The sequence below is a fragment of the Alexandromys fortis genome, unplaced genomic scaffold, assembly GCF_014885135.2.
Source record: "Alexandromys fortis isolate MF-2015 unplaced genomic scaffold, M_Fortis_MF-2015_v1.1 scaffold_3, whole genome shotgun sequence".
NCBI classification, from domain to species: domain Eukaryota; kingdom Metazoa; phylum Chordata; class Mammalia; order Rodentia; family Cricetidae; genus Alexandromys; species Alexandromys fortis.
In genome coordinates, this window is record NW_026067909.1 from 22,757,473 (window position 1) to 22,768,134 (window position 10,662).

Below are 10,662 nucleotides of genomic sequence, written 5' to 3' on the forward strand. Positions count from 1 at the left end.
GATCTAGAAATAGGCCATGCTAAAAGAGTGATGTTCATGCCTACTGGACAGCAGCTGAAAGCCCCCATGTTGAGGATGCAGTTGTCTGCAGCACTAGGGAATATGAGTAAGAATCCCAAGGTGTAGTTTCATTCTTTTTCTTCAAAAATCTATGAGATACTTACTCAATCTCAGGTAGTTCAGTCATCTGTTTTTTAAAGTTTTATTTCTGTTTGTGAAACCCCTTGCAGTGGAACAAGGATTTATCCCCGGTACATAAATTGGCTTTTTGGAGCTCATTCTCTAAGGGGGGGATATCTTGCTCAGCCTTGATGCAGGGAGGAGGGATTTGGTCCTGCCTCAACTCATATGCCCGGCTTAGGTGACACCTTGTGGGAGGCCTTATCCTCTCTGGGGAGTAGATGTGCAATGTGGGGAGCAGGAGGAGGGACGAGAGGGGGAACTGTGGTAGGTATGCAAAACTAATAAGAAAGAAAAATGTTTTATTGAAATTTTTCTTATTTATTTTTGTGTATATGTATGGGCACATGTAACCTGGAATTTAAAAGGTGAAGTGTAGGAGTTGTTTCTTTCTCCTAGTTGGGTTCTGGGGACTGAACTTGGGCCTCAGACTTGGTGACAGGTTACTTTCCCACTAAGCAATCTCACCAATCTTAGGTATAGTCTTAGCATGATAGATAGATAGATAGATAGATAGATAGATAGATAGATGATAGATAGACACATAGATAGATACATAGATACATAGACAGATAGAATTTTTAAAACTTTGAAAATAGAGTAAATTTGTACCTTTGGCCATGTAATTTCATTTCTCATGCTCTCCGTTATTTTTTGAGATTCTTTCTGTCACTTGATTTTCATTTCAAGCAGCCAAAATCAAAGCTACCTTGGAGCTCTAGTCTAAGCTTGGAGGCAGAAAAGAGCAATTTCATAGATACTACTAAATAATTACACATGCTAGCTAGCATCAGTTGGTTTCAAATATTTTTCTAAGAGACTTTGCCAATGTGTTTTTCAAACTAAATCGTTAGATTATACAAAGATATATTTAAGAATATGGACTTGTAGATGGAATTATTGGCCTGATTATTCAATAAGAAACAATTTTTAGAATTGATTGCATGTAATTTAGAAAGTGTTGGCAATATTTGAGTGACAAACGTATTATATAACATGCTTGTTATTTTCTATTTTCTATTCCCTTTCTTACTATTTTTTCTTCTGCTCCTTTTTCTTTCTCTTTATTTTGAGACAGGATTTGTTTTGTTACTTTGGCTGGCCTTGAAAGTCGGAAAGGGGATTGCCTTGTAGCTGTAGTTGGAGGCAATTGTGAGCAGCCTACTGAAGGTGCTGACCCACCAAAGTAGGGGCCTCTGCAAGATGCACTCTTAACAGCCAAGCCACTTTTTGCCCATTTCAGTTGTTTAAAATAGTGTTTTTATAATTCATGGTAATTAGTAATTATCATTGATGTCTTTTTCTCAAAATTGGGAAAAACATCAAGATGTCAGTCATTATATTATAAATAAGAATATAAAAATAAGATATTCATTTTTTATCAAGGGTATTTTGGACACATAACTTTAATGAATATACTAAAATATACTTCAATATTTTGTGACTAAATATTCCAGTATGATCATTGTTTACTTAAACAACAGCCTAAATCACTGGTTAGTGTTTAGAACTGAACTGAAACTTGTAGGTACTGAATGCGACGGAGGCTACACGTGAGCCATGGATACGCCGCTAAGGCGCAGCCGGCGGCTTGAAGGTTTGAAACCTGTGTCCGGAAAGACCCTTCCTGATCCCGCAGTTTCCCGGGCGAGATGGGCCCTTGTAGAGTTCGAGTCGAACCCAGAAGAAACCAGCGAGCCGAAGTCTGAGAGAGTGCAGCCACTGGGCCTTGCGTCTCCCCAACCTCAGCCGGAGACAAGCCCCGGATCACCCTGTCCGAAACAGGATACAGGCTTCGGGTCGCCCCAAAGGCAGTCAGAGCCTGACTCCGGATCCCTCCAATCTCAGCAAGATGTGGGCCTGGAGTCACCTTCAGGACAGAGAGAATCGAGTCCGGAAACCCCCCAACAGGAGGAGCCATCCAAATTCTCTGCCACAGTGGGAGAACTGGACTCAGAGGTGGTCCACGCTAAGGAAGAGTTGGTTCCAGGATCCCCAGAGCCTTGCCCGGGCCAGCAAGCACCGGGTCCCGAGCCCTCGCAGCCAGTACAAGAGCTGACATCCCAGGCACCCAGCTCCTCAGAGCAACAGCAGGAACCAAGCAGGCTACCTCCGGCTGGCAAGACGGTGGCAGGAGGCCACGATATAAAGAAGCGACTTATATCTTCTCCCCAGGCCCTGGCGCCCAAGAAATTGAAGGAGAAAGAGGAGCTTCCTGTTATCCCGAAGGGGAAGCCCAAATCCGGGCGTGTGTGGAAAGACCGCTCCAAGAAGAGGTTCTCCCAGATGGTTCAGGACAAGCCCCTGCGTACCTCCTGGCAGCGGAAAAATGAAGGAACGACAGGAGAGGAAGCTGACCAAGGACTTCGCCCGGCACCTAGAGGAGGAGAAACAGAGGCGCCGGCAGGAGAAGAAGGCACGCCGGGCAGAGAACCTGAAACGCCGCCTAGAGAATGAGCGGAAGGCTGAGATTGTCCAAGTGATCCGAAACCCCGCCAAAATCAAGAAGGCGAAGAAGAAGCAGCTGCGCTCCATTGAAAAGAGAGACACCCTGGCCTTGCTCCAGAAGGAACCACCCCAGCGGCCTGTGGCCAAGGTCTGAGCTCAGGACAGCACGGAGGCCTCCACAAGCCAAGAGCCACAACTAGCCACCTCTCAGGCCACTGTCAGACATCTCTCCTGGGGCCAGCACACCAACTCTGTCGCATTAAGACAGGGAGTGAAGACCAGAGGGAACCCAGGACCTCACAGGGTCTCAGGAGAGATTTAACTCTCTCCAACTCCTTTTAGGTCTTTTCCAAAGTGCCTTAAGATCTTGAACTGTTGCTAGGGTGGTGGCACATGTCTTAAATCCCAGCACTTGGGAAGCAGAGACAGGCAGATCTCAGAGTTTGAGACCAACCTGGTCTACAGAATGAGTTCCAGGACAGCCAGGCTAGAGAAGCCCTGTCTCAAACAATAACAACAAAAGATCTTGAACTGTGACTTGTTCCCCAGTGAGCTGGTAACTAACTCCCACCTCGGGGTCCTGAGTTTAGCCCTCACCTGGAGGCCTGATGTCAGATGTCAACTCCTCCATTTTCTCAAAGGCCAACAACCTTGATCACTTGTGACTTCTGCTCATCTGTCCCCTCTGGTGACTGAAGCCTGCCCCTTCCTGTAAATGGGGAGGTTGCAGGGAACTGGGTTCCTCTCTAGGACCCCTTTCCTACATTGGACTGTAGAAACCTTAGGACTTGAGCCGTGCCCACCTGGGCTTCCACAGAAGTGTTTATTAATGTCTGCACAAGTACAATCTGGGCTTCCAGAAAGACAAGTCCCTGCCCCATTGGGTTTTCATTCTCCTAATAAACAATGGAAATGCAAAAAAAAAAAAAAAAAGAAAAAAAAAGAAAGAAACTTGTATAAATTCGCAAGGGAGAAATAGAATTCTTTTTTACCTTTGTTACCTGTTTATTATGATTTTATCTTTCTCTTGAGAGGTGTGAAATTTTAATGAGTCTTTATTTGCCTATTTAGAGGCTCAATAATTTTTGGCATATGGAAATTATCCCATAAATTGTTGAGGATATAACCCTGATATAATGTAGACTCATTATTTTATCTTTTTCCACAGTATCTCCAATATTCAAAATTATAAAACTATGCTTTTATGATCTTCTTAATGAACAGAACTCAAGGTCAGTCATTTCAGAATGTGCCTAGAGAAACAACTCTTTCCACATGACCTTGTTTCAATGAGATTACATTTCGATTCCACAAAAAAAAAAAAAAAAAGGACTAAGAGTTCCTACATGAAGATTTAAGGGTCCAGTGTAATAGACCTTGATTTTATTTATTTTGAAGAGTACCATGCTGTTTTCTCTTGCAATTCTCTGCAAAATATTTTTCATGTGGTTGTGCTGTTTCAAAAATGTATGAAAAACTATATATAAAGGAAACCAAAAGAAAATTACAGATTTCATTTAAAAACACTAAGAAAATAAAAACAGAATGTATAGGGTTTTTCTAAGTGTAAAAGACCTTATTAGTCTGGGGTATTTGTCATCCTCCAACTACATATGAAAAATTTCAAAACACATTTGCACTGGGAAACCAAGTCTTCACTCCTCAGAGATGCTGACGTGGTGCTATTTGTCCTTAGATTATTTTTGCTTCTGTCAGCTGAGAACAAGCATTTCCATGCTATTTGCATTTTCAATCCTTTCTTAATAATTAGCAATTCTGTTTCACAGTCAGCACTTCAACCTATTTCACAGCACCAACATTAATTTACAGCATAGCTTGGACTATTATTCAGGAGGAAACATTATTGGAAACTCCACTTAGCAAGGAGCTTCTTTTAAGAGTCATTTTAGCAAAACAGAAAAATCAAAAATTACTGAAATGTGTTTTTAAAAATCCATTTTTACTAAAATATTGATGTCATCATTCAGAAGTATATAATCTTGTTAAGCCTAAATGGAATTATCTCGGGGCTACATTAATTGTACTTTCCTGATAAAGAATAAGAATTCCTTTCAAAGGTTTGTGTGTGTTTATTTTATGTGTATGACCATCGTATGTATGTCTGTGCCTGCATTTATATGTATGTATTTTATGGTCAATGGCATGAACTCATTTTGTGGCAGGGAATCTACTCAGTGACATGGTTTCCCTAACACAAGTCTAGATGGCTTGAGTCACTGAGGGAGTCTTCTCTGACTTTGCTGACTGACAGTACATTTCAGCTAAGTGAGCATTTACTTCACATTTATATGGTCTGTTGTTCTACATACTACTCCTTAAAAAAAAGCCAGTAGACAGTGTGAGTACAGTGTTTCAATGTGGACTTATCAAATACTTTAAGGATCATAATATACGTATACACATGTACCCATGTGGCTCTTATTTCATCCTAACTCAGTGTTGTTAGGTAAGACACAGAGTAGCATGTGGAAACAGTTTGGCTGTCAAAAATGGAGAAATGCTACTGACATTTAGTGTCCTGAGTGGAGAAAGACCACACATGCTGCCATACATATATTACAAGACACAGAAGAGCCTCCACCAGGAAACAAAACTACAACAACAATAAACTTTAGTTAGGCGATGGCTGGAACCCCTCAAGCTGCATTTTGGAACACCTTTGTTCTTTGTTGCCTCATGAATACAACTTGATCATCTAGGCTTTTGTGCTTTTAATTTTTAAGTACAACACTTTCTACTCAGCTTGAGAAGCCCAAACCTCACTTGGATTTCTTGGATTTGGGAAGTTATTGCTTATTCTGAGTTTTTTTTTTCTTATTTTCAGATCTAAGTAAATGTTGTACTGGACAAAGTAAAATAACCAGAGAAAACTTTTATTCAAAACTGGTACTATCTAGATGCCTGAACCCCCTTTCTCTTTTACAGAAAATGGGGCATGAAGTCCTTCTGTGCTTTAATGTGCTGGTGAAATTACAGTGGAAGATACTTTGGAGTGCAGTCTAGGGGGAGAATAGATAGACAGGTGGATAAGTGAGATGTGGAGCGAGTTGGCTCTGATTTTGTTAAACTTTTCTCTCTGAAATGGACATTTGTTTCTCCCACAGAAGGGGATCCCAATTTTCTTCACAGAGCTAAGGGACAGGGATGTTTTTCCCTTGGAGCTTATCGTTTAAGGAGATGGATTCAAATTCTTCTAAAAGACATTTTCTGGGTTTAAAGATGTCTAGAGGCTGAGGAAATGATTTACATATATTTTAAAGGCATAGAACAATTATTCTTAATAGCCAGTGTCTTTCCTAATGTAAAACTCCAAAACAGAGCAGTTGATGACGTACAATGAGGAAGAAACCTACCTATCTCTAGCTTAGTCAAGCTGATATGAACAAAGGCTCTTCTTGCTCTCTCATTACAAATCTACTTACTCTTGTTCACTATTATGCAATAAACTCTAGAATGAATCTTCTTTTTAAAGTCAAGAATCTCAGCAGTTGATCTCGTTTGGTGGTCAATAAGTAGAGGACACCACACAGGTATCGAATAAACTCAATTAATTCAATTAGTGATTTATCCATTATAGCACTAGTGATTTGATTGGAATAGACAAGGTTTATTTTATGCTAAGCCTTTATGTGTTTGGTTTCCAGAATATCCAGTTTCTCACTTTTGTCTTTCACTTTGCTTGAGTGCGGGGAGGGAAGGTAATGAACACATTTGTCTACTCTCCCCACCAATGATACATTCTGTACTGCTGGTCTTTTCTACAGCGATGGATGTGGAGTATCATAGTTAAATAAGGCAAATACATTCCTTAAGCCCAACCATACTATAATCCTTTAAGTCTTGTTACATACAGCAAAATTCTTGTACTACAACACTGACCAAATGACTTAAGAATCTCTAGCAGTGAAGTTCAGGTTTACATATTTGACTCTAGCTGGTTGGTATAGATTTTATGTCCTCATTTGCAGTCCTGATTATTATATTGAGTTCCAATGCCAATTGTAGGTTGATACATGTGAAACCCTTTAGCCTCCTCATAGCTCAGAAATTTTGTCTGTATGTTATCATAATATGAATCTACAAAATGTGTAAGGTATATCTGAGTATTAAATAAGTTAGGACATGTCAGCTGCTTACACTGGAGACTGGCCTTGGATGGCAATAAGACCTGTAAACATCCTTTACGTGCATTATCATTAAAAGCTTGTCTAATGGCACAGAATATAATGGGATTTACTAAAATGTGTCATCTCACCACTAAATTCTGTATACATTTTTTTTTTTATTTTTTGAGACAGGGTTTCTGTAGCTTTGGAGCCTGTCCTGGAACTAGCTCTTGTAGACCAGGCTGGCCTCAAACTCTGTCTCCCAAGTGTTGGGATTAAAGGTGTACGCCACCAGTGCCCACCTACGAATTTATAGTTTTTTTATATTATATAGCGTACACTCGGAGAAAAATTTCTAAAAGTTTCCAAATTCAGCAGATCCAGTTTGTTGGCCTCTCTCTGGCCTACTGACTGTTGTATTTGGGTACTCAGAGGTAGTTTAGAGGAATGTCACCCCTGTTCCAGCCATGTCAGAACACCATTAAAATGAGACATGGTGAACAATGCCTTGGGAGCTTTGAGGGAGGCTCAAAGCTTCCTGACTCATGTAACTATGGGATGATTTAGGAAATTTGAAGAACTATAGGAATGTTTATGAACAAAAGGATAACGTTGTGGCAGAGAGATGGTTCAGGATTTCAGAGCACTTGCTCTTCCCAAGGCTCTGTCTTCAGTTCCCAGCACCCACATGGCAGTTCACAATCATTTCTAATGCTCTTCCAGGATATCCAAGGCACTAGGCATGCATAATATATACATACATGCATGAGAACAAAGCACTCACTGCACATAATATGTACAGCTAAAACAAAAAAACATTAATATGTGTTTCAAAATATTTTGCATCATCTATCTTTTCTAAAACTGAGGGTTCATATAGAAACTAATAAATACTGTATTGATAAATAATTCTTACTATTTATCACTGAAAGTTGTTAATACAGATTCAGAGAGCATTATCCCATTTTAAAAATAATAGTTTCAATATTCATATATTTTAACCTATTATATATATTATTATATATGTAATGGAATGTGATCATAGGAGAAACAGTAATCTTTACCTCACACTAAGAATGCTGGGTCGCAAGAGAGACATTTATTTTTGATATTATAGACACAAGGTATTAGGCTCAACAAAAGGACATAGAACAGCATCTATTTAATATTGGGGCTCGGGATTGCCCCTCTGTTGATATGTGGGCTCAGTTATGTACCAGGCCGCTGGATGTTTCAGCTTTTGTGTGACCGTAGAGCTCTTAGACGAGCAGGCACCAGCTCTAGACGGGGAAGATGGGCCTTGTGCCTCTGCTTGTCTGGTGTTCACTGATGAGCTCTAAATGCACCGCATGCTGGAAATGGACCATAATGCTTTACTTCCTAACTTCTTGTTCCCTTTTATTTAAAGCTTATCCGTCTTATATTTAGAATTATTTAACTTTTTTAATCTAACAGTTTTGGCTCTATCATAGTACTGATATCTGGTCTAGTATATAAAAGCATTAGATTATGTGGTTGTGTTTGGGCATTTGTTAATTTTATTTTAATGGGCTTTTGATAAAACTCTTTTAGAAAGAATAATGTATCACTCTACTGTAGTTAATATTTCTGCTACAATTACAAAGGAAGTTAGGAATGGAGCCATCAACCCTTCCTATTTTTTTAATCCTTTCAGCCAGTGTGTAAGTGGATCATCAATTCTGACTTTTTGTTAATTCACCGGCAAGGGTCTCTGCTTCAGCTGCTGCCTCCAGGTCCCTGCCTTGACCTCCCTCTATGATGGACTGTAAACTTCCAGCTGAAATAGACCCTTTCTCTCCCGAGTTGCTTTTGGTCAAGGTGTTTATCCCAGAAATTGGAAAGAGCACACCAAGACGTGCACACCCCCACAGCCTGCTGCCACCCCAGGTCTTCATTGTGTAGAACACGAGGTTGTAAACAGGACAGGCTCTCCTGGACTCTAACCTGGATCTTCCTGGTCACCTTGTGAGGGGAGCATACGGTTGACTCTCAGCCTCGCTTCTCTCGAAAGTCCTCTTAGGTCTTATTTGAGATGTTGGGGAGAGACCGAGATCTGGCAGAGTGGGACACCCAAAGGTGGGGCAGGGTGCATCTTCTACGCACAGAGACCATGGGCTGCTCTTTCCAAATATAGCAGTCCTGGAAGATGTCCATCTCCCAGATTGCGAGAAGCAGTCACCCTCGCTTTATAATAAGAACGGTGGAGTCTCAGAGTAGCCAAAGCGAGGCAGATCTGTTTTCAGTTATGCAGAAACTAAAACCAGCCTATACAGAAAGGAAAATATGGCTGATGCCCCTATTTGGCACAAAACAGTGGCTTTTATATCCGAGTTGCAGTTCTTTGCTCCTTTTAATTCTCATTGGTTGAGTTCTTTAGAGAGATCAATCTTCCCAGAGCCTTAGCGTTACTCCCTCGCCAGATTCCCCAGCCGTCGGTTCCAGACCCAGCTGTATCTAATAACTATCTTGAGGCATTTTAATCTCCTCCTCCCTTTGTATATGGGCTCAGTGAAGCAGCAGACTTCCTGTAACTTTTCACCCCAGACACACAGGTGCCAGCTGCCAGCTAGGAAAGGCAGATGCCAACGCCTCTGCTTATCTGGGTTCTCTGGTGAGACCTGAACAGACCTGTCTCTGAAAGTGGACCATAACTAATTTCTTACAATGTGTTCCTCCCATTCCTCCCCATCTCCCCCAAATCTCCCGCAACACTCCCCACAACCTCAAGTTCTCGTCTAAAAAACAAAAACAAACCCCGTTAGCTCACTTACTACTGACCATATGTACTTGGGTATAGGGCCATCCACTGGAGCGTAGGCAACCTTTCAGTGACCACACCCTCAAAGAAAGATGCTCCTCCCTCCCTCCCTCGGGCAGCTATTAACTGCCAATAGCTCTTCAGTGAAGGGCGGGGCCTTGAGAACTCCTCCCCATGTATGCACAAATTCTAGTTGGTTTGATCTTGTGCACTTCTTGGGCACACAATCCCTCCTTCTGTGAGCTCATGGGTCCCCTAGCCATGTTATTTCCAGAAGACAGTGTTGTATAGCTCTTCTCCCTGCCCTCTGTCTATTACGGTCTTTCTGTCTTCTCTCCTGCAATGCTCTCTGAGCCTTGGCAGTGACAGGAGATGTGTTATTCAGTAAAGATGTCCCATTTAGGAGCCAGGAGACAGTTCAGTGGTCAGCCCTCTGTAACTCCAGCTTCAGAGGATTCATTTCCCGTTTTTGCCTCAGGCACTGCACACACAGTGCACACATATACGTGCCGATAGAATACCCATACATGTCCATCAGTCTGCTTTGGTTTTACCTAGAATTTGCTGCCAGTCCTCAATGCATCATGCCCAGTCGAGACTTTCTGGTGTATTGGCATCTACGTGTGCTCCAAGCTAAACACACAAAACAAAATGTTTGAAACCAGGCTGTACATCTGAGAGAACACGTGACATTTGTCTTACTGGGCCTGAGTTACCTCCTTTAGTATAGTTGTTTTCCAGGTCCATCCATTTCCCTGAAGATTTCGTGATTTTATATTTCTTCACAGTTGAGTAGCATTCCATTGTGTGCATGCACCACATTTTCCCTGTCTGTTGATGGACACATGGGTTGATTGTGTTTCATAGCCATGGTGAGTAGAGGGGCAGGGAACATGGACGGGCACGTGTGTCTGTAGTAGGTTATAAATTCCTTTGGGTTCATGCCCAGGAGTGCTAGAGCTGGGTCGTATGACAGTTCTATGTTTAGCTTCTTCTGTAGGCTTTTAAGTTAAATATAGTAAAAACAAAAAGGTGGTAATATCAACGTGCCGAAAATAAGTTATTGTTGAGTATGCAGCCCTAGGAGGGACATCTTTCTCAACCCCTCCCACAAGGCTCAGTAGTCAT

At 41.5% G+C, this 10,662-nt stretch overlaps 1 protein-coding gene across 1 annotated transcript; it reads left to right on the forward strand.

The window, feature by feature from the left end:
* Positions 1-1,719: 1,719 nt before the first annotated feature.
* LOC126498424 (coiled-coil domain-containing protein 86-like) lies at positions 1,720-3,036 on the forward strand. Its single transcript, XM_050137086.1, is given in 2 exon segments — positions 1,720-2,505; positions 2,507-3,036. Coding segments are annotated over 2 exon segments (1,041 nt in total). The 5' UTR covers positions 1,720-1,740; the 3' UTR covers positions 2,783-3,036.
* Positions 3,037-10,662: the final 7,626 nt, after the last annotated feature.